At 44.1% G+C, this 25,092-nt stretch overlaps 1 protein-coding gene across 1 annotated transcript in view; it reads left to right on the top strand.

The window, feature by feature from the left end:
- Positions 1-24,007, top strand: part of LOC310857779 (A-type voltage-gated potassium channel KCND2-like) — a gene marked incomplete at both ends in the record, with an annotated part of 74,981 nt that extends 50,974 nt beyond the window's left edge. The window contains 5 exons of the mRNA XM_083763658.1: positions 11,574-11,736; positions 14,827-14,928; positions 16,822-16,920; positions 19,681-19,916; positions 23,845-24,007. Coding sequence (XP_083619784.1) covers positions 11,574-11,736; positions 14,827-14,928; positions 16,822-16,920; positions 19,681-19,916; positions 23,845-24,007 — 763 coding nt within the window. The remainder of the gene's footprint in view (positions 1-11,573; positions 11,737-14,826; positions 14,929-16,821; positions 16,921-19,680; positions 19,917-23,844) is intronic.
- Positions 24,008-25,092: the final 1,085 nt, after the last annotated feature.

Consider the following 25,092-nt stretch of genomic DNA (forward strand, 5'->3'; position numbering starts at 1 on the left):
ACATGCACCCTGACATTCTGAATGAATATGTTACTAATTTCTGCTTTGATCCATTCATAAATATGATTTAAAAAACATTAGTAAATAGGACAATAGAATAGTAGAGTAGAATAGGATAAAAACACGTTTTGTTTGTACTTTTTAATGTTTTTTAAAGCACACGGAAGTTGCATCATCACTCCAATATGGCGGAGGCACTGAGCACTGGTTGTTACTATGGGACTTAATCAAAGAGATGCTATATAAAGAGGCAACACTCCCATTAACAACCTGCCCAGTGCCTCCGCCATATTGGAGTGATGATGACGCAACGTCCGGTTGCTCTAAAAAAAATATTCATTCTATTCTATTCTATCCTATTATGCTTCTACAGAACTGGTCTGTGTTGAACAGCGAAAAGGTATTATAAATATTGTGGCGTCTCGGTCCTGGACCGTGGGCCATGGGGGATATGCATACTACTTTAATTATTTACTCATTATTTATCATATTTATGAATGGATCAAGGCTGATATTACTTTAGTATCATTTTCATTCAGAATATAAGTATGTGTGCGTGAACGTGCAAGGCCTATGTACTGCCACATACATGTGTGAAGTAATGTATTTCCTGTCCTTGTATGATTATTGAAAGAAAATGAAACATATTGGGTGATAAGGGAATATATTGGTTAAACTATGGTTGAACATTTAACCCTGAAATGTCATGTACGGAGATTATATTGTGTGATGTGTAGTTGACAAAGGAAATAGAGCATGCACCTCCACTCTAGCCCAGGTGCTAGACAAAAGGCAGTACAATAGAAAAAATAGAGTCTGCAACACTGGTATGAAAAACTCAGCTCCACTGGTTTATTTGATTCAACGTTTCGATCCCTTAGGATCTTCTTCAGGAATGAAGAAGATCCTAAGGGATCGAAACGTTGAATCAAATAAACCAGTGGAGCTGAGTTTTTCATACCAGTGTTGCAGACTCTATTTTTTCTGATGTGTAGTTGAACCTGGAAGTGAGGCGGCCAGGGGATCCATTTTGGGGCAGTAAGAAGAGTCAGTGTTTGTGTTTAAGCAATAAATCAGAACTTATTACACCAATAATAAACCTTTTACAACCGCGCCTCTAGCTTATGGCAGGCCGCCAGCTGAGGACTCCTGACATGAATGTCCGTTCCCTTTAGGCCTACACTACAGATCCGGACTACATACACTCGGCCTCTGCTTATTTCGCAGTTTTCTCTGGCACTAGCGCCATGATCTCGCCTAGGGGTCCGGGCAGTAATGCGTTATAACTCATAACATACAATTGTATGGTTCTGATTAGTGTGTCCTTGTCCCTTTTATGCCCATATGGGAAATCCCTGATGTCAGTATGCCCATATACTATTAATGACATCAGAGATATGGGCATATGGCAGTTCTGTTCTGGGACAACTGGATTGGCAGCCGAGTTTGAAGTCGATCGGCCTGACTTTCGCAAGCTATGCTCTACAGCAGTTGTACCCAAACTGATATGCTATAGAGCAGTGGTACCCAAACTGATATGCTATAGAGCAGTGGTACCCAAACTGATATGCTATAGAGCAGTGGTACCCAAACTGTGGTGCGTGTACCCCTCTAGGGGGTGCATGATATCAAAAGGGTAATGACGGTTTATTTAACACAAACGGCAAAATACGGTAAACACCTTTGTAAGATGATGTATAGAGCAGCTGTGGGAGTATACAGCAGCTGCCCGTCTCAGTGCAGTGACATTCTGTGATAATTTGCCATAATCATATTAAAAATGTATCATTTTCGGCCAAATACAACAAGACTTAGTGTTGGGGGTGCATCGGCAGATCGGCTAGGTTAGGGGGTAACAACATGGCCAAAAACGGCTATAGAGTATAGAGAATCAACCCATTCTGACCTGAGATCAGATTCATACGAGGTTTCCACTGGACACACACTGGTCTGATTAACCCATTCTGACCTGAGATCAGATTCTAAAAAATGTCAGTCGTTCTTAGATTTTTCAAAAAAATAGCAGACCTACAAGCTCGTATCGCGCCACTCGGTGGCGCGATATGAGCTTGTAGATCTGCTATTTTTCAATAGCTAAAGCATGACATGATGCCAACACCAAAATGGGTGCCCGGTCAGAATGGGTTAAATACCCTTGCGCATGCACACGCACGCACAGACATACACAAGTTCAGAAGTGGAGACCACCCTCTATACTTATAACAGCCACTCCTCGTTCTCAATCACCTCCCTAAATCTTATCTACCACGCCCGCCCTCATTAGCCACACATTAGCCACAGCCAATCCTTGTTGCAATTTCCACAGTATAAATATATCTGTGATCACTTGTTAGTTCTGCTTCACAGTGAAGCAGGATGCCATTTATAGACTGCAGTACGTCTTGTTTTCTTCCCACTTGCTTTTGCATTCATGTTGTAAACTATGCTTTAAACTACGTCTGGGAAGCAATCTTGAAAATGACGGCTTTCTGGGGAGTAGATTACTACCAGAAACCATTGAAAAACCTTTTGTATACATTCTTTGGGGGTTAAGTGATATTTCTTCAGAAATTGACTCACCTAATCCCTTAGCTCAGTCCTATAGTCACACACCGGTCCCCAGTACTCCCTCATCACCCCAGCAGTGCATGCTGTGATAATGCCAGCCGATGGTCGGAGGCTCCAAGGAGTAGACAGGTCCACAAACACGTTTCAGGCATTTTATTGACCTCCAAAAGTGTCTTTAGACAGTGCAAATACAAAAATAAATAATAACTACTGGCCAAAATAACGTTCCACAAACAGGAAACAACATTAACACAGAAAATAACAAACAGTAACTGTTACAGGCTTAAATGCCTCCTGCGATGAGGCCCTGGCTCACAGTTCCAACCTGTTGCTCTTTCGTGACTAGCCTCAAGTGAGACTGAACTGCCTCCACCTGCAGCAATCCTGCTCTTAAACAGGTGGGGCAAACCACCACTTACTAATCAGTAAGTGATAATTAACTCACCACACGGCTAACTAAAGCCTATGAGTAATCTTTCACACTACTATATTTTAGAGGAATATACAATCAACTACATTTCACACATTTAATTTACTAAGACAACATAATACAATGAAAAATGCAACATAAAAGGAACAAACACCCCTCCTCCTCCACAGTACTTGGCACCCTCCAATCTAGAGAGGAGTGCCAGCCCTGCAGAGGGGAGACAAATAATGCAACCTCAGTGTCAATACAAATATAAACACATTTAAACCTCTTGCAATCATTATGTGGAATAATAACAATGTAATTTGTACAATATATATATATATATAGGGCACAGGCAAGGTTTGCCTCATTCTGTGATTAAATACTCCAACATGTACTGTTTGCTGTGGCTCTGCATTTTCACTCTTCAATTCACTCTGCGTCCCTGACATGATTTTGCAACATCTTGAACCGGAAGCGGCCCCGGCAGCAGCAAGCATGCAATCTGCCTTTTCAGACAGATCGTATACATCGCGCTAGCTCTGCTAACAGCGGTAGTGTGTTGTTTACTCAGGCATACAGTGGAGCATAGCGCAATGGGTGTGTGTGTTTGTGCGTGCGTGTGTGCGTGCGTGCATGCGTGTGTGGCTATGGCAGATGCTACAGTTCAAATCACAGCAGGTCTGTTTGTTGTCCTTTTTTGTCTCGCTCTAATGCAGTTATCTAAAACAGTGACATAAGACCTATTTTTCATTTTTTTGGTTGTGTGGGTTATAAGAAACTAAATTATAAGAACAGTGTTGTTCTGAGAGAAAGTATGTGTCAGTAAAAGTCTTTCAAATGTCTTTCTTCCCTTTCCAACAAACCATATGGCATTCAGATTCCACAGACACAGCCAGGACTCCAGCCAAGACCATCACAGAACAAGATTGCTTTGTTAGGATGGGGGTATGCAGGGTTAACTAGATGTCAAATGATGTTGGGGTGTGTTGGTGCATGCATTCAGTGTGTGTGAGTGATGCTGTGCACATTTGGGGGGTATCTGTGCTGCATGGGTGGTAGAGCTTGCAGTATTGATACCAGTACCAAAACAACATATCCACCTGATGGAAGAGTATACACAGATTTTAATCACAGCACGGGCATGCAGGGACATCCATTCCCCCAATTCAGGAATTCAAATACTCCCATTTTATTATTTCTTGCATGGTCTGAGTCGAATCCCAGGTTTACTCTCTTATACACTGCACATTTCACTGTGTATATAATCTTCAGACGATGCGATGCCAGGGTTTCCTCTGCAATGCCGCTGCCTTTCCTTTCCGCAGGGCGATTCATTCCACCGAGTGCGCTTGTTTTTCACACCGACGCGCGAGCGAGAGCGAGTGCAGCAGTTTGGGTGTGGGTGGAACATGCATGGGGGGGATTGATACTCTGTCATCCCGACATTCCTTTTTCCTCCTCCACCGCTGGCTGGATAAAGATCAGGCCATCCATCTTCATGCTTCACCCACGGCGTCAGCTTGGGGAGGTGAACGTTATCGTTGGTATACCTGGTAGTTGGATACAACATTACCAACAGGAACAAAGCGAGAAACGCTGCTGTAATCTCTCAGTGCAGCTAATTCTGCTCTCTGAGCCGTCATTCAGGACTGAGCTACTAGGCATTTTGTTCCTCTGAATGCAGTTGCTGCATGGTGAAGTGGACCAAATTGATGCCTTTTAGTAAAAGTCCAATCAATGTCAAATAAATTGTAAAGCTTGCTCCCAATCCACAATAGAGATTAGGCATGGAATGTCTGTACTTTTCCTTTACAGAAAGGATTTAAAATTTGTATTTAAGATGCAGTAGGTCTGCAGGGAGAGAGGGAACCCAGAGCAGAGAGGAGCAACATGACAGGATTGTACTCGAACACTCAACACAGGTCCTCTCGCTCAATAGAAGCCATCCTCTCTGTCTTCCACAGAGGATGCTTGCCAATGCGGTGCCAATATCAAATTCTGTATCCCAGTTCAACGTCTGCAGTAGCTTTCACATTGAAGTTTCTAGACAATGCACGTGGGAATAAAACGCTACACTGTGCGAGTGTTCACTTTTATCTGTGAGAATCTGTGTTTTTGTGGGCCTTCCTAATACAATCTGTGCTGGCACGAGAAAATCTCATGAATAGCTACGTACTGTACCCCGCTGTGCCATCCACGAGATCACGAGATTTGATTAATAAACATTAATCCAGAATTTTGTAGCCTACTCACGTGGTAGAAACACCTAAATCCCGATCCGACGCGTACGCTTAATAGTCCTTTTTCTCCTCAAAATGAGACAAACTACGATCTTTGGGACCGTATAAAACTCAAAACTTTGACCGCACTAAGAAAGTGAATCAATCGCACATCAACACACAGCCTAGAATGAGGATGTGGCTCAAATATGGAGGGCTATCACGAGTGCAGTACTTTCATCCGACGGAGCATTGGTCCGAACGACAACCTACCTCCTCCCTCACCCTAACCCTAACCTCCCCCGGGGCAGACACCTAAACCTAACCGCAACCCTCTCCCGACCCGCAGCGAACCTCGGAGCATTACTCCTTCGGAGCAATGCTCTGTCGGATGATAGTATGCCTCCCGGCTATCACTTCCCGGGTCGGGCAGAAGTGGTCTATTCTTCTGCATTTTTCGCGCAATTGCCTGGCACTGGCCTCACGATCCCACCTATAGTAATGGGAGGGAATGTGTTAATAGGCTCTCCAGGGTAATCTATAATTGACACATGCTGTCAAGCTTGGTTGGTGATTACACACCAGGAAAATGACTTGACCAGTAATGAACTGTAAAACGTAGTGACATCTGTGTGAAATCGCTCAACTTGAAAGCAAACTGTTGTACAAGTACATGAAGTCCCATGGAGCATGTTATTAAAATGTCCACTTCTACACATTTTCACCCCGGCTGATCTTTAAAAAAAAAGAGTGAGAAATGTAAAAAAGCCCTGGTGGGTTGAGGTGGACCCATCATGACAGAAACCTGTGTCTAATGACTCAAGCAGACAGGCCACGGGCATTAGAACATTTAGACCTGAGGCAGATTCTAAAAGAATGTCTTCTAACCTATGTTGTCTTCTAACCTATCAGTGGTGCTCAACCCTTTTCATGTCAAGTACCACCAGAATTATCTGTATTTGGCCGCGGACCCCTCCTCCCCCCCCCCCCCCACCCCCACAGAAGCAAAGTTTTGAGGCAAAAACGTTCGCTCTGAAAGAATATTCAAAGATTTTGAATATTTTAAAAAATAGCAGAAAAGCTGCTATTTTTCAACAGCTAAAGTATAACATAATGCTTAAAACACCAAAAGGGGTTCCCGTCCTAAATGGGTTAGACAACTTCATTTGTGAGATCGCTAACCTCCCGTGTAGCGATACATTCACATTACCCCTCCCGCCCGCCACCACTGAGGGATGGCGCGCCTAGCTGTCACAGCCGCTGAGCTTTGCTGATGTTCTTTCATACCTGCATTCGTCTTACTCTGGCCGGGGTAATGGTCTTCGCAGGTCGTTAGCACATTAGGGTCTCAATCATTCATCCAGCCCTCGTCACCTGATGCAGTCCTCTGGCATGACAGTTCTTCCGTATACGTGCCAGCCAGCAAGGATGTTTACTAAACTGGGAAACCATTTTGTTTAACCCACACACACACACGCGCCCTCTGAGTCATTTCTTTGCATCCTTATCTCACCCATAATGGTCCCCCCTGGCGTGACATGTTGGCAAAGGGTTATTCATGATCATATGGCGCTGCTTCAGTCAAGTAATTATAGATTTTCAGTTTGTGCCTGCATGCTACGACTAATTGCTTTGCAGGAAATTGGGTTTGCCTCCGCGTCGTGTGTTGACGTTAAATAATAATCGCCTTGTGTACAGAGGGAAGGGAGACTGTGTAATCTGCCAAATATGTATTTACGAACCAAGGTTGCATTAACCTACTGTACGTGAGGCGCACCATATGGGTGGGATGATATGGGTACCTCACGATACGATATATATCGCGATATTAGGCCCTCGATAACGATATATCACGATATCTGCAACTACAAAAAAAAACGCTGTTTTTGTGCTCGGACACAGGGAGGGACACACACATAGCTGTCTATAGGAGTGGCTGCACCACTCAAACACTAAATGAATACTCAATAAACACCCCCTTTGATTCATACCCTCATCATAATACCTCACAAACGCTACCAACTGACAAATATCACTGGTATCATCATAATGCCTCACAAACACCACCAACTGACCATCATCACTGGTGTCAGTGGGAAATGCATTCTGCATTTTGTATATTCCCACAAAGCTGTTTGGACAAATCACCATCCAGTAATTCAGTACTTCTGGTTGCTGTGGAATGTGAGAGTGGGATTTGCTTTATTTTAGCTGTCATTTCCTCCTTTTCTAAACATGTTGTTCAACACTTCATTATGAACATTATTTTATATATAAAAAATAAAAAAAAGTATATATATATATATCGATATTTCAGCACACGCCTACACCACACTGCAATTAGCTGCAACTAAAACAATTTAGGCATTTAGCAGACGCTCTGAATCGAGAGCGACTTACAGTGTAAGCAAGAACAACACATGGTAATGCATCAGAGAAACAGTCATCAAGGATCATTAGCGACCTAAGAACCTAACATCTGTCTAACAGTAGCTGTACAATGAAACTATGAGTATACACTAAACTGTACACTATAGAAATCTAGGGTTAACTAGTATGTTTGTTTATGTTTGGGGGGGGGGGTGATGGGTTAGCTAGCAGAAGACTGCATGGTGGGCGGTCCACCGCCAACTCAGCATCCAACCATAGGGAGTCATGGCATCCATGCATTGTCCATGCCCATTGGTTGTACTCACAACGGGACACCAAGCGGTTGCCCAACAGCTTGCTGACGGCAGGGCAACCCACTGATAGTGGTGCAGTGATGGCTCGCTGTAGGTATGCTGACACACGCACACACACGCACACACACACACACACACACACACACACACACACACACACACACCCACACACACACACACACACACGCACAGACACGCACAGACATGCAATACAGCTCAACTAGTTCACTGAGATATGTGTTGATATGATTGTTAAAATCCCATTATTTACCCATTACACGTGCATGCGTGCGTGCGTGCGTGCGTGCATGCGTGCGTGCGTGTGCGTGCGTGCATGATAGGCTGACACGCAACAGGCCATTGTTCATAATCCTGGAAAAAAGCTGTCCTTATTTAGCCAGCCTGCTGATCTGAGCCTTGCGGTTGTGGCAGCATACTTACTGCTTACCAGACTGAAGCAGCTGAAACATTATCGGACACTGTAATCCTATTATAATGTGTTTCCTTTGTTTAATGTTTTATGTAAACATATTGAATTGCCTTGTTATTGAAACGTGCTATACAAATTAACTCGCCTTGCTTTGCCTTGACTAGAGTATGTAAATACTTTTCAACTATACATCACTTTGCCTTTTCCTTTTAGCTGTTTTCATTCTCCATTCTGACGCCCCGTTCAGCTAACAAGTGTGTTAGATACATGCTCTGCACTTACACTTCCTTCAAGTAACTCAGTACAGTAACTAAATTGATAATTAAATAGCCATGTCAGTAGTTAAACAAAAATAATTATTAACATTTTAGCAAATGTCGATAAATGTACTTATGTTACTATGCAAAATATCCCAGAGTTTACACACATTTCCTCACATAAAACAAGTGCATGAGAGCTACAGTACAACAGTCAACAGACAGTACATGAGAGCTACAATACAACAGTCAACAGACAGTACATGAAGTTGTTTCAAAACTAAAAATAACCACTCTTTCTCCAAAGTTATTTTCTCCAGCAAAGCTGTTTTTCTAACTGGGTGAGATGGTTGTACTGGGACAGGGGAGATGGTTGTACTGGGACAGGGGAGATGGTTGTACTGGGACAGGGGAGATGGTTGTACTGGGACAGGGGAGCCACCGTGTCCTCGGGTGGGACCAAATCGGTTGTTGTCCACACATTCTGCACTGTTGCCAACTGTGTCTTTAGGTCACCTATACCTCCCTCAGATCCACAGAAATCTGAACTGATCCGGGAGCACTAGAGCCCAAAAAACCCTGGTCCCACAGTGAGGCTTTTAGGAGGGCCATTCAAGCCGCAAGCGGAGCCTGCAGCACCACCGTTGCCCAGGTGGAGCCTGCGGAATCCACCACTCCCGAATGAAGTGTCTGGTGTTGGGAATCTGGTGCAACGCACAGGTCCTGCGCTGCACCTGGTGAGAGCAGGAGAGGACTTGGTGAGACGTACTGTAGGAGGGGCAGGAGTCAATTAACCCACAGAGCCTAGTCCTTCCATGCGCCAGATTGGTCTCCCAGTCCCGGCAGAGTACTTCTGGAGCGGCAGATTGTGTGGCCCTGCATGGTCTTTCCCTAATGGGACGGATAGAGGGTAGCTACTGGGATGTAAGTCGGGACTTGATCACCCCGGCTGGGTCACCTGAGTGAGGGGTATGATGTTGTGTGACCCGAAACCCTGATGATCTTGGGATACATCACTGAGGATACGTCCCAGGTGCATCCATGCGATGTTTCTTTTTGTTCTAGATATCGTACTTTATTGTCAGTTTGCACTGAAATTTGTCAATTGCGACCCAGCGGCCTTGTATGCAACACATATACACACATTTGACATAACACAAAACAGAATACAATTGCATACATACATACATACATACATAGAAACATAAAGGCAAGAGCAATGTGTCCACAGCTCAGTCTAGTCCTGCATGCCAAAGTCCTGATTTAAGCCTCAAAGTCGACTGATGGGACAAAAGACCTCTCCAGTCTGACCTTATTGTATATCTCCTTCCTGAATGTAGCAACATATATTGTCCATACAACACATGGCTAGTGTTAGAGGTGATATTCCTTGCTAACCTTAGGATGCTGTTACCATACGTGGATTATAGCCTCTGAAGTGGTTGTCCAACAATATTTGAACAAATGTTCAGTTGTTGCTGTATTGTTTAAAGCAAAAGAGGAGTTTTGCATGCTGAGTTTTAGTGTTTGCTTCTGTACAAAAAGAAAAACATGAATATTTTACACGCCATGTCAGTGACGGCTGGGTGTACATTACGCCCAGCACTGAGATTGACTACGCTGTGATTCCCAGACTCTAGTATTAATCTTGTTAATGGGCTGACTCTCCTCCGTGTCACACCTGCTGATGTGTAACCTATTAATGTGCTTACCGACATGTCTGGCTGCTCAATGTTTGGCTGGTGGTGAGAAATGCCTTTACGAAATTAGACGAGACATTTGATATAATAAGCCGGTTCTTTGTGACACAAATCAGGCTAATAGCATGCATGGTATACTATAGACGTTTCATGTCGATCCGCCTTCAGTATTGTCTGTTTGACGCCGTGTCGCGAGGAGAGCTCTGCGATGACGCAGACACAGGATGGAACGCATATAATCACTTACCTACTGTAAGTGCTCGTTGATTGAGAGCCACATTATAGGCCTACTTTCCGAGACCTCGTTTTTTTGGTACTTAGCTCTCGTAAAACGTGGCATAGCTCCCTGTGCTGTTCTGCTCACAGGTCACAGGGGATGTGTGTGTGTGTGTGTGTGTGTGTGTGTGTGTGTGTGTGTGTGTGTGTGTGTGTGCGTGCGTGCGCGCGCGAGTGTGCGTGCGCGCGCGAGTGTGCGTGCGCGCGCGCGCGAGTGTGCATGCGTGCCTGGTCACGGCATGAAAGCATTAGCCAGTGCCAGCAGGTGCGTAATTATACATGAAACATGGTTTGAAAGGATGGAGGCACATATCACGTCACAGCAGTGCATGCTGGCTCATGCAGAAAGTAGGGCGCAAGGAAGACGTCAGAAAAGTTATATTTATTCTTCAGTTGAAAAGAAGATGTGACTTTTCATTTGAAGTCAATGCTGCAGTGATCTCCTGTCCAGCATCATTAAAGAAATGGTATTTTAAGAGGACTAACAAGAGCTGCTCAAGCACTATAGGAGGTATAAAGAGGTATTCTGCCTTTAATCCATGAGGACGGGAACGCATCTGTGTCAATTATTTAAAACTTCAGCTGTTGAAAATAGCAAGCCCATATCTACAAGCCCATAGTGCAGCACCGAGTGCCGCGCTACGAGCTTGTAGATCTGCTATTCTAGAAAAATCGTGAAAATGTGACGCAAATCTTTTAATATATATTCTTTCACAGCAAACGTTTGTAACTCATATGTTTGCTTCTAGGGGGGGGGGGGGGGGGGCACACAAAATATTTTCAGATGGGGGTCGGCAGGCCAATTACATCTAATTTCTGGTGTCCTTGACATGAAATAGTGAGAACCACTGACATACAGTAGAAACATACTGTTTCATACTGTACAGAACACTGTCAGGATTTAGAAGACGTTATAGAATCTGGTCTCAGTCCTAAATGGGTTCATCTCAAATCTGAACTGAATTCCCTTCCTGCTATACCACAACTAACTGACCCATTTCATTTCTGTTCTGTTGTGTTTCAGATACGGCGACATGGTGCCCAAAACCATCGTGGGGAAAGTGTTTGGCTCTATCTGCTCGCTGAGCGGCGTGCTGGTCATCGCCCTGCCCGTCCCGGTCATCGTCTCCAACTTCAGCCGAATCTACCACCAGAGCCAGAGAGCAGAGAAGAGACGAGCCCAGAGGGTACTCTCCTTTTCTTAGTCCCTGCTTTGACATCCCTTCCGTCCTACTCCTCTCTCTCTCTCTCTCTCTCTCTCTCTCTGACTGTCTGTATCTGCCTCTAGAGGCGTGCACAGATAGACACAAGGTAGTGCTAGATCACCTGCCCTGGTGCCCTCTGGAAAGCAATGTGCCCTTATGAAAGTTCCTTTTTTGTACCGTTAGTTCATTTTATTTTTAGTTGTGTACAGTGTACAGTGTGTGCAGTGTGGTGACATCCACCAATTCTCTTTTTTAAGGACCACTTCACCGCTTTTCAACGTATCTTCATATCCTCACTAATGTTCATGATAAAATGCCACCATCTTTTTCTACTCAGTCTGTGTCTCATAGGAGGGCTGTGGGCAGTTCAGAAACCCGTCCACCAGTGACATAATCGATGGGGAATCCAAGCTACTAGATTCTGCAGGCTTTCTATTCCTGAAAAGTTGCAATGCGATAATGGAAGCCACCGTTCTCCCGATAATAAAAATCTAAATATATATTAAAAGGAATCTTGTTTAAAACAAAATCTGCCTAACGATGATGTCACTGGTGGACGGCTTTCTGAACTGCCCACAGCCCTCCTATGAGACACAGACCGAGTAGGAAGAAAATTGTGGCATTTTATCATGAACATTAGTGAGGACCAATTATATGGAGATATGTAGTGGTGAAGATATGGTTTGGGCTTTTTGCCTTTATCGATAGTGGAAAGTGGAGACAGACAGAAAACAAGGGGAGAGTTCACGCTGAGTTTCTTCTACAGAATGAAGTCCTGCTTTTCTAATGCTTCTCGCAAAAAGCTGGTTACAGGCCTCTTCCTGTCGCAGCTCGATTATGGCGATATACTGTCTACCGCTTTGCTAGTTCCTCAACTCTGGGCAAACTCGACCCCTTGTTTCATGCTGCATTGAGGGTCATAAGAAGGTGGCCGCACACACCAATAGCCAGAGTGCCAATATTTATTAGGACAGCAGGTAAGACAGAATTGCATCCGGATGCAATTCTGTCTTACCTGCTGTCCTAATAAATATTGGCATTCTGGCTATTGGTGTGTGCGGCCACCTTCTTGTTTTTTCAAGATCTCCTCTACAGTTTTCTCCCGTGTGCCGGCACCGCCACAAGGACTTTGGTGTGCGTAGAGCTTCTTTGTACACAGCATTGAGGTTCATAACCAATTCCCCCAATTCACTGTACTCTGTACGCCCTAGTGGGTTGGTACTCCTTAACGTCTTGCAGGTTGCTACATAATATAATATATAATTGGTAATATTGGTTACATTTGCTCTAAATTTGAACTTGTCCAAAACTCTCTCAACCTCAGATCAAATGATTGGCTGCGCTACGTCGTGCCCCCAATTAAATCTGAGGCTGGAAAAAAAAGCCTTGCTTATTTCGAACCCTACTCCTGGTGGAGCCCTTCCGTCAATTCCTTTAAGTTTCAGGTTTGCAACCATACTTTCTCGGGCGCTGCCCGGCGGGTCATGGGTATAACGCCGCTGGATGGTCTTGGAATGACTTACAGACCAGACTCAAACTGGCTGCTGTGATTCCCCTAGTGAGCTTTAAAAGGATTGCCATGGACATGCACTTCCCATACACTGCTCCTGCTTTGACGTATAGCAAATGTTCTCTTGCTTTTTAGTTTACTAGCAAATTTTGTTGCTTAGTTTTTATTTATTAGTCTTTATTGGTTGCATTACTAGACTTTCCGTTCCTGTTCTCGCTTTGAGCTTCTTCGGTATAGTGGGTACTGTATTTATGAGCATTGTATGTCTGTCCTGTTTTTTTTGTCGTGTATTTTTTGTTACTGGCAGAGCTGTGTCACTTATTTTGCCTCTTCTCTTGGCCAGTTCACATTTGTAAAAGAGACTTCAGTCTCAATGTGGTTTTTACTGGTTAAATAAAGGTTAAATAAAAAAATAAAAGAGAGACGAAGATAGTGGAAATTGGAGACAGACAGGAAACGAGAGGAGAGAGTCGGGAGTGACATACTAGCAATGTTCATCAGGAACAGGACTTGAACCTGCATTAGGACCGCTAGGCCCGGCCCGGGGCAGCATCGACCAGTTGTGGTTTAATTCACCTCATATTGCCAGCATTTCCCCCCGCTCAACCCTTATTTTGAATAGCCAAAAATCCTCGACCGGATGTTATGATGTCTAACTAGTGAGTGTGTTGTCGCATATCACTTCTGGTCTCCTGCTGGACGATCAGAAAGGACTACCGCGAGGATCACAGCGTCACAGCGTCGTGGAATAAAGCTTGTTTTTACCAGAAATGCCATCTGGGACAACGAATAGGAGATAGAAGCGATTGAAAGAAACAGATCTCTTTTTTACTATTTTGAAAAACATGTTTGAATAGTTCAAATTACAGATCTACAAGCTCACAACGTGTCGGCTGGTTGAACAATTTTAATGTTTTTCAAAATAGTAAAGAAAAAGGCAAAGAAGTTTAGGGATAAGGGTTTTAGCACTGACGCCCTATATCTTGCGCCACCCCTTACCCCTTACTCCTGAACTTATTTGCCATTTTTTACTATTTTTAAACATTTTTAAAATAGTAAAAATATTCTACAAGCTCACAACGTGTTGATGTAGAATTGGCTAGTTGTGGCGCAAGATAGGGTCCTTTGTCTTTCTCGCTTTCTCTCTCCATCTCTCAGGCTATTCTTCTCCTCTGCCCCTTTCCCCCTCTGTTCACACAGCAAACTGACAACCCTATCTTCCACAATAGTGTACCGTGCTGTCTTTATTGTGTCTGTGTGTGCAGTGCACTGCATATGTATATCAGGAGAGGTCGTATGTTTGTTGGCAGTGGGAGAAAATGAGAGAGCCAGGGAATGACAATGACTGAACAAAATACCTATTTACTGTCAGCAAAACTTCACAACAGCAATAGTGCATTTATTTCTCTTCCCCAAAAGTGTTTACCAGGGCAGAAAATCCTAATAGCAGGTTCTAAAGCCTGTGTCGCCGAAAGGCAGACAGAGCCAAGCAAAAAAGAAAAGTGTCAGTCGGGGGAAAAACCTCAGGGACTAAAACAGAGGTCTGTTTATTGTTCGAACAGAAAACGCGGCTCTCTAGAATCCGCGCCACGAAGATTCGAGGCACTAACGCTTATATGCGCTACAAACACAATGGGCTCCTGATCGACTCACTCATGGTGGAGGTAATGTTGTGTGTGTGGGCGGGGCGGGGGCGGGGGCGGGTTGGGGGTGGGGCGGGCGGTCAATGGGGTTCGAGAGAACGTCCGATGGGACGTTACTGACGCTTGCATGCTGCCGCTCGGTGCTCGGGGGGGGTCATGCAACCACTACTTCCGCCAACATTTTAACCATGTATTTATGTCCACACAAAGGAGATGCATACAAGGACACGTATTGTTATTATTATTAGGTGCAGAAAGGTTACATTTCCAAAATCATGGCATGTGTTTTCATGGAGGCATCACTCAGCAGTACTCTATCTATGGGTATAAGTAGCAGCGTCTCCGCCATATGTGGGCGGATGCCAATTATAGCAGAAACACTACTTTGCCAGCCTTTTTGCCCCCCTTTCAGGCATCCCAAGTTGTTGGGGCGGGGGTGGTGTGTGTGTGTGTGTGTGTGTGTGTGTGTGTGTGTGTGTGTGTGTGTGTGTGTGTGTGTGTGTGTGTGTGTGTGTGTGTGTGTATGAGCGGGGTTCGGGACCAGGGGTGCTTTTCATGCTGTGAAAACAGGGGCCGCTATCATCTCAGTCCCTCTCTCTCTCTCTCTCTCTCTCTCTCTTTCTCTCTCTCACATCAGGCCTCTCAGCCATTGACATATAGCTTCGTCAACACTCACTCAACCTCTCTCTGTGTCTCTCTCTCCTCTCTCTCTCTCTCTCTCTCTCTCTTGCTGTGTATACTGCAGCAGGGCCAGCTATAGGTCAACCCATCCCTATACTCTAGGCACTCGCACACGCACGCACACAGACTCATAACCAGGCTCTGCATGTCTTGTCCAACAGGGTTTGGAGGGGAAGGAGGGAACCAAACATAAAAAGGCTTTAGCGTGCACCGTGCACGGCGTGCAGTACAGGAGGCTTTCTGGCCAGCCGACATCTCCTCGAAACTCTGTGTTTTTATGTTGCTCCTCAGATCATTCACCCAATGGTTTTATTTTTAACAAAACGTGTCTTTGCATCTATAAGGCCCGCTCAACCCTTATCAGTGTGTGTGTGTGGGTGTGTGCGTGTGTATGTGTGTGTGTGCATGCGTGTGTGCGTGAGAGTTTGCGTGCATGCGTGCGTGATCTGAATAGATTCATGACTAATTGCAACTTCTAATCCTGACCATAATTGGCCACAGATAAATCCCAATTTTCACTATAATTATACTGTATACTCTATGTGACAGATATATTATATGCGACAACGTGTCTGCAGCCGATGCTTTTCTAAAACGGGTCTCCATCTCACCAGGTTCTCGGCAGAATGGCTGCCTGGCTGCTGCGCTGAGCCACGTCTTTGGCCCTCTCTTTGCTTTGTGTGCTCTCTTGCTCTCCACTATACATCATTTTGCTATAGCCGTACGTTGTCTGAGCCAGGGGTTCCCAGACCTAGGACCCCGAAAATGACACTCAGTAGCCTGCGGACCCCTATTTGAAAAGGTGTGCCATGCCAAGGACCCCGATGAGAGAAGACTTTTACGGCACCAGCAGTGATTCTCAAACATTTTAATTTCGAGGACCCCCAGTTCATGGCATTTCTCTCTCTGAGACCCCAATTTATTTTGTAAAATCAAAGTTAATTTAACTCTGAGAGTGTACAAATGGAACCAAATGGACCCGTTAGGGTCCATTTGGTTCCATCTGTACACTCAGAGTTACAGACCCATAAGGGTCCATTTGATTCCAAACTATCATTTAGCTGGGGACCCCCTGGAACTCCCTCAAGGACCTCTAGGGGTCCCCGGACCCCACTTTGGGAACCACTGGTCTGAGCCACAGTACTTATTATTATTATTATTATTATTTTGTTTTGTTTTGCTTCTGAAGCTTATCTTATCTCTGTATGTTGTTCTCTCTGTCTGTTATCCAAGGCCTCCAAAGAGGCAGGGCAGGTTCTGGTGAAGAAGGCAACCAACCCTCCGTTTGAGACCCAACACAACCACCTCCTCAACTGCCTGGAGAAGACCACGGTAAAGCCATTTTTTATGAAGTGTTCTAGACCACTTGATCAGTTTTTAACGCATTTAGACCTGAGGGCGATTCTACAAATGATTTCTGACAGTTTTCTGAAAAACCCATGTCGATGTCAGTCGTTCTCGAACATTTTCATGTCAAGGACGCCCAAAAATGTATGTAGGCTATAATTGGCCACCGACCCCATCTGAAAATATGTTGTTCCAGGGACCCCCCAGAAGTAAAGATTTGAGTTAAAAACGTTCGCTCTATCATTATCATTGTCGATAATATTCATTGTCATACAAAAAATGCCTAATAAAAACAGTATTAAAAAAAAAACGTTCACTCTACATATTCAAAGATTTGCACCACATTTTCACGATAAAAAATAGCAGATCTACAAGCTCATAGTGGCACGCTATGAGCTTGTAGATCTGCTATTTTTCAACACCTAAAGTAGGCCTATAACATGCTTAAAACACCAAAAGGGGTTCCCGATGTCCTGAATGGGTCCAGCTATGAGACGTTAACGTCTCATAGCTGTAAACGTTTCTGGCGACAGGTAAACAGTGTGCACTAATGCTAATGATAGCAAATGTTTACAGTGAGTGTGTGTATGGTGCATGGTGGGGGTGGAAAATCCTTCACTAGAAGGTCTGAGAGGTCATTTTGACCGTTTTTTATTATTTTGAAGTTGATTATCTTTGCCCATAAGAAGGTTCCCCTTCCATGAGCATCATCATCCATCACCATTCTATCATCTCAGAAAATCTTGACATCTGAAAAAAATTCTAAATGTGAATTTAAGCACATGCAAATGTAGCTGATTTTACTTCAGACCTTCTAGTTTAAACACTGATGGTGGCACAGCTTAACTTCATTTATGCTAACAGCTAGCCGCGATAAAAGAGTTACGTTATTTCAGTATAAAAAAATCACACGCGCTCTCGTCATCGTGAGAGCACGTCTGTTACATACATACAGATCAGTTAAAAATAAATAGCTATAAATGGGGCCAGGAAAAGTTGCCATTCGTCTAGCAGCAGCAACATCATGCCAAAGATAACATGCCCCTCGATCGGCCCTGCAGTCAGTGTAATGATGCGGTGCCCTCAAAAAAAAAAAAGAACGAGCAGACTTCGTTTTATATGCCATCTATAATTTAGAGATATAAGAGCATGAGCATCTCTCACTAATGTTTTGCTGCATGCACCGTGACTTTGTACTTATACACGTGCAACTCTGTCTAAACTCCACGCAGACGTAACGTGGATGGACAGTAACAAACAAAAATCAGTGTCTCTCCTCCTCAGAGATGGCCGTCCTGCCCTCCTCCTCTTCCTCAGTAAAAGGCTTAGCTGCTGCTGGTCGAAGGGGGGTGGGGGGGACAAAGGGGGGGGGGGGGGGGGGGGTAGTCAGAGCGAGTGTCGCTCTGATCCCGGCACACATGTTTACACCAAGCCTCTTATGGTGTGCATTATAGATGTCAGGGAGCTGAACACAAAGACATACAGAGCAGGAGGAAGGATACAGACGCTGGGGGGGAAGGTGATGCAGGGGCGGGGGGGCGGCAGGGGGGGGGTGGCGTGGTCCTTGCCTGGTGACAGCCTGCCATCTGGTGGCCTGTACGTGAGATACAGTGGCGGAAAAAGTACTCAAATGTTGTACTTAAGTAAAAGTATATAAATACTGCGATGTACAGTAGATGTACTTATCCGTTACAAGTAGAAGTCCCCGGAATTCAAAATGTACTCAAGTAAAAGAAAGTACGAAAGTATCTGCGTCAAAATGTACTTAAGATACTAAAAGTAAAAGAAAGTACTCATATTTGCACAATGTCCCATTTCAACAAGTTCAATATTTTGAAAATAGCCGAGCTACGCTCCCTAAGCTATATGTGACGCAATGTGACGCGTTGTGAGATTGTAGATCGGCTATTTTCAAATGGTCGAAATGTATAGGGTTTAAGTGGTTAATTAATGTGTGTTTTCTAATAAAAAAAATAATCTCCAAAGTAATTAAGTAACTAAAGTTTTCAAATAATTGTAGTGGAGTGGAAGTAAACGTATTGGAAATTGGAAATACTCAAGTAAAGTACAAATACCTGTACCTCAAAATTGTACTTACGTAAATGTACTTAGTTACTTTCCACCACTGGTGATATGTAATGCGCCCGGTAGCCTGACCTTCAAGTCTGGACCCCTGGTTTGTCACAGCGATAATGGCGATGAACGTTTCCACAGATGGCACTTAGTGTGGACATCTGCGGAGGCAATATATTTTGATTCCATCAATAACGCATTTTTCTACTGCCACAGCTTTTGTTTACAGCATTTTAAAGTGGAGACAGTCCTTCAAGTAGCCTATATCGAATGAGCCTATCGCCCTATATATATATAGCCTACAATTATTGCTGGTGTAAGAGAAGTAATATGGGCGACATTCAAACCAATGTCATCGTCACAATTCGGTCTGCGAGCTTGCAGTATACATATACTGTATGTCCACCTGACCCATTCAGGACGGGAACCCCTTTTGGTGTTTTTAGCATTGTTATACATTAGCTATTACAAAAATAGCAGATCTACAAGCTCGTAGCGTAGCAACATATTTTCCGATTGGGGATCCAATCCTTTGACATGAAAGAGGTTGAGCACCACTGACATAGAAACATAGGTTTTTCAGAATCGGCCTCAGTCCTAAATGGGGTAATTGCTGGCTCAAGCGACCAGCAGTGTTGATCTCATACCCCTGGCTGTCTACTTGTGGCGCAGAACCACGAGTTTGTGGACGAGCAGACGTTCCAGTCCAACTGCATGGAGATCGCCTTGAGCACCAAGCAGGGATCATCTCGACGTTCCTCCTCCGTGTCCTCGTCTCCGCACGGCGGCCTGTCCTCCTGCTGCTCCAGACGCCAACGCAAGAAGAGCAACTACAGTCTGCCCAACAACTCCAACAACCAGGAGCTCAGTACCATACAGATCAGAGAGAGACGCGTCGTGACCAACAGGTATAGCCTCTCTCCCTATATATTCCCTTGGTGTTTATCCCCTCATAGTCCAGCAGCCAACAGGCACAAGTGGGAAATGTGGTATATATTTTTTTATTGGCCTAAATTATTGTCTATATATACATACATACATTCATGAATCCACTTGCTGATCGGCTGTCAGTATTGAGCAATTTCTTTTCATAGGGGGATATACTGTATTTGACCACAATATTAACAACCTATAAGGCAAGATTTTCCAATTGTCATTATGTTTTATGTAGCATGTGGCATGTCAAACTCTGGTTTCTTCATGATTCTGAATCCATTCCAAGCATTCGTTTTGCACCAAAAACACTCCTTGGGCTAAAAATGGCCATAGACACCAAATGTGCCCAAAATGTGGCAGTTTCTAATAACCCAAGGAGTTTTTCATGCAAAACTACTGCTTGTAATAGATTCAGAACCATGACAACCCACTAGTTTGACAGTTCACATGCTACTAAAAGCATAATGACATTTTTGCCTTATGGTATGGTCACATAATGTTTAAACCCCTATAACAAAAATTGCTCAATACGAACAGCCAGACAGCAAGTGGATTCATGAATGTATTTATGTATGTATATTATATAGATAATATTTTAGGCCAATAAAAAAAGAAATACCAAATGTCCCACCCCACAGACCCTGGCTGCCGGACAATCATGCATACGATCCCTTTCCTTGTCTCTGTCACTCTCTCTCCCTCTTTCCGTCTCTCTCGTCTCGTGCCCCCACCATATCTCTGTGTGTCTCTCTCTCTCTCTCTCTCTCTTGCTCTTCCTCTCTAAAAACAAATGGAAGTAACCGTATGAGTCTCAGTTCAGACACAAACTAGATGTAGCAGAGCAGCGTGGCTGCATTATGCATGGACATTTCTGCTGCAGCAGTAGTCCCATTTAAAATGTAGGAGACCAAGATCTGCCTGGCTGTAATTTTACAAGAAAACGTAATGGAGTCATCTCCTCCAGCCCCCACATCCCCCTCAATCCCCCCCCCCCCCCGCACACACACACACACACACACACACACACACACACACACACACACACACACACACACACACACACACACACACACACACACACACACACACGCACGTAAGTACCACAGTTTCAATAATGGATTGTGACTATGACTGCTGACTTTTATACAATCATAGAACATAGTGTCAGAGATGTTTCACAGCCGACTCCACTCGAGACCACTGACCCAGAGCCTGTGCCTCTTAAGTGGACAGTGGACACTGTCAGTTGAATTCCTCTCGTGCAAGAAGAACAAAATATTGCTATATCTTTTATACAAAATGCCATCCTAATGCCCATTGAAAATAAGCATTCTATAAAGGTTCTTGTAAATACTTGTAAAGATTTCTGCACGATCACATTCAGACGATCGTATAGGCACGTAGAGTCCATGTCCCAGCAAGCACAGTCAGCACCTGGACAAATTAGTGACCTCTCGATTGTGGCCAAACCAAGACTAGGCCCAAAATATCACCTGATTTCAACCAACATAAAAAGATGGGACGTCCCATCAACCTGCTCAGGGCTCAGTCCTCTCTCACCGGTATATGGCAGTGGTTTTCGACCAGTGGTCCTGGGACCACCAGTGTAGCCTGGGCTCCAGCCTGAATCGTTGCATTCCGTGATTCAGAATTGTCACTCGCTACTCAGTCTGGACAGAGGCTGCTTGACTCGCAACCGTCAACTGTTAAGTAGCCACGTTGTCGCTGATACGTCATCAAAAAAATAGCGCCGTTCGAGACTTGAGAATAAAAACCTTTGGTAAAAATTAAACGATTCAGTAGTCCACTGTCAGATTGAGTAGTACAAAAAAAATTACGGCTGTGTGGGGTGAGTTTAATGAAACAGCAGTAGCTGTGTGGGGTGAGTTCAGTGAATGATAAGGGGACGTTGCAGGACAACAGCAGTAGCTGTGTGGGGTGAGTTCAGTGAATGATAAGGGGACGTTGCAGGGCAACAGCAGTAGCTGTTTGGGGTGAGTTTAGTGAATGATAAGGGGATGTTGCAGGACAACAGCAGTAGCTGTGTGGGGTGAGTTTAGTGAAACAGCAGTAGCTGTGTGGGGTGAGTTTAGTGAAACAGCAGTAGCTGTGTGGGGTGAGTTTAGTGAACGATAAGGGGATGTTGCAGGACAACAGCAGTAGCTGTGTGGGGTGAGTTTAGTGAAACAGCAGTAGCTGTGTGGGGTGAGTTTAGTGAACGATAAGGGGACGTTGCAGGACAACAGCAGTAACTGCACAGTCCGCATTGATACATAACTGGTGTTTTGCCTCAACACAGACCAATCAGAAGCCACGGTTCCATTTCAACCATCATGTCCCGCCTACCTGTGGAGAATAGGAGACTTTCCAGACTGAGTAGCGCAGTGACATTTTCAGATCCACGGAATGCAGCGAATCAGGCGAATTCCAGGTGGTCCCCAGCTAGATGATGGAGAGTTGGTAACCAAATGGACCCTTATAGATCTTTAACTCTTGAAGTTTCAATCTACGTTTCGATTTTGTACTCGCTCTCACGGCCACTCGCATAGCGCATTCAGCGGACTTCCACAGTCGGTTCTCACCGGAGCGCTGGACAGTCCGCTCCACAACTCTCTCCCGAAGTTGACTTCACCATGTTAATGCTTTTTTTCAGACCTCCAGTTCTAGGAAACACAGAATGGGGGGACTTTTTTTTATTATTTCCACACAACAGCTCTAAGGTATATTAATGACATAGTAAAATGTTGAAAATGAGTGGAATTCCACTCCATCTGTAATGGTCCATTCGGTTACCAAATCTTCATCATTTAGCTGGGGACCACCTGGAACCCCCTCGAGGAGGACCACTAGTTGTCCATGGACCACTGGTTGAAAACCACTGATTTAGAAAATTGTGATTCATAAGTTGGTGGTAGAGACGGACAGGAAGGAGAGAGAGGGGAATCAAGCTGTGGAATATGAGCGATATTCAAACCAACGTCATCACAATTTGGTCTGTGACCTTGCCGCACAGTATGTCCACTTGCTAGCTGAACCAGCACATTGTTGATCTCTTGACAATATTTGTCTTTGAAATGTAGTGGAGTGAAGGCCAGCCAAAAATACAAATTAATGAAAGTGAACAAACGATGTAGTTATTAAGCCAGAACGCCATCCAGGCCAGAACGTGCAGGTGCCAGTGCCAGACAAATCAGTGAACATATGCATAGGAGACTTCCGCCCGGCTAGCCGTCCATATTTGAGCCACATCCTCATTCTAGGTGAGGATGTGTTTGTCTCATTTAGAGGAGAATAGGGACTATTAAGCGTGCGCGTGGCCACGTGTGCGTCGGATCGGGATGTAGGTGTTTCTACCATGTGAGTAAAAGAAAATCTAAATAATCGATAATTAAGTATTTTTAATCAAATCTCATGTTTCTCATGGATGGCTCAGGTGACCTTAATATAATGCCTTTCCTCGAGATATACAACGTCTGGCACAGACACGGTTAAGTTCGGTACTCAAGTAATGCTTCGTTATTATGGTCCACCACTGACCACAGTCCTCTCACTTTGTCTCATTCTCAGGGGTCGTCAATCAATATGTCCGTACACGGACAAATGTGTCCCGTGGCAAAGACTTGGTCTTGTCCATGGCAAATTGACGATATATATTTTTTTACACACCATTATAATGTTTGAATTCCACGTTTTCTTCACAATATGTATGCCACTGATTTACTACGACACTATGACACATTAGGAGTCCAACTAGTACTAGTGGTTCTCATATTTTATGGTCATTCAGGGCTATAGCTCGAGTTTCTGGTAATATTATCGTCCACTCCACGCACGACAAAGCAAATATTGGATAAAGGCACTATATGAATGCACCATTTACCACTGATCTCTGTCACACAGCCGCTCCAGCCTAAATGCCAACCTGGACGAGACGGTGCCCTTGAAGAGTGACAAAGCTTACAACACGCCCTCCATGGTCACTCTGTCTGCCCCGCCAGCAGACGGCTCGTCCAGCACCATCGCCTACTCTCAGAGCAACATTGTGCGCGTGTCTGCATTATAGGCCATCTGGTCCTAGCACATTATACCAGACGCTGTGGATGGAGAGAGGATCAAGGAGGGACCACTGAGCATCCAACCTGCCATAATTTTAAAAAGAGGATTGTATGTGTTTGCAGAGTGTCAGGGTTTTTTAAACCAGCACCAGTTATACCTGAAGGGGAGGAACTCTGCATTGGTATTAGAAAGCTGTGGATGACTGCCTTGGGATTTAAAAATAAATAAACAATAGAAAAACAGGGGAGCCCTGAAATGTTTGCTCCTTAAAGCACAGTAAAGCAAGGAGACTTTAGGATGACTTGGTTATCGCTGTTGCCTAAAAACTAAAGGGAGAGGGAAAGAAAAGTACGGATGAACAAAAACTTTATTTTTGAATATCTGTAGTCTATGTATGTGTTGTCTCATGACTCAAGGTTGGGAAAGGAGGATTTAAGTTCTATGGGTTATTCGTGGCCTCCGATACGATAAAGCACACACTTAATCATCAAACGAAGGCTATTTTTGTGAATATTGTATTAAGTCTATTCACACACTGCACCTATTTAAAGCCACTCGACCACGATTTCACATTGTTTTGTCTTTGAACCCTTTAATAAACTGATGACGAATAATTCCCATTGATGTTAAATGATAAACCATACATCCGCTGGAATGGATAACCGTTGTGAATATTCATTTAACTGGTCGATGTCACTGCTTGATGAGTTTAAAAAAAAGGGGGGAAAAAGTACTCTGCATCCCCAAAATGTCTGTGAAATGTGCAAGTGAGAGTCCAAATGACAAAAGATCTGTGTTGACATAACAGTTACATTCTGATGTGGATCTATGTGAAAAAGCCATAATAGGACAATTGATGGTTGATTATACAGAAATATACAGGGTATATGTTAGATAGCTCACAAGGTAGGAACAATCAAATGTTTTCATTAATGTTAAGATAATATTAAAGGTAGGGTGAGTGATTTTCTTTGGTTAAAATAAGTGTTAAAAATGCTCTATATTGTGATAGTACTCATTGCTATATAGAGTGGTTTTTTTCCAGTAACAATGAATCCATGTCTCTCCGGCTTTTTTTATTATACAGAAAAT

The sequence above is a fragment of the Protomyctophum parallelum genome, assembly GCF_964188405.1.
Source record: "Protomyctophum parallelum genome assembly, chromosome: 4".
Lineage (NCBI taxonomy): Eukaryota > Metazoa > Chordata > Actinopteri > Myctophiformes > Myctophidae > Protomyctophum > Protomyctophum parallelum.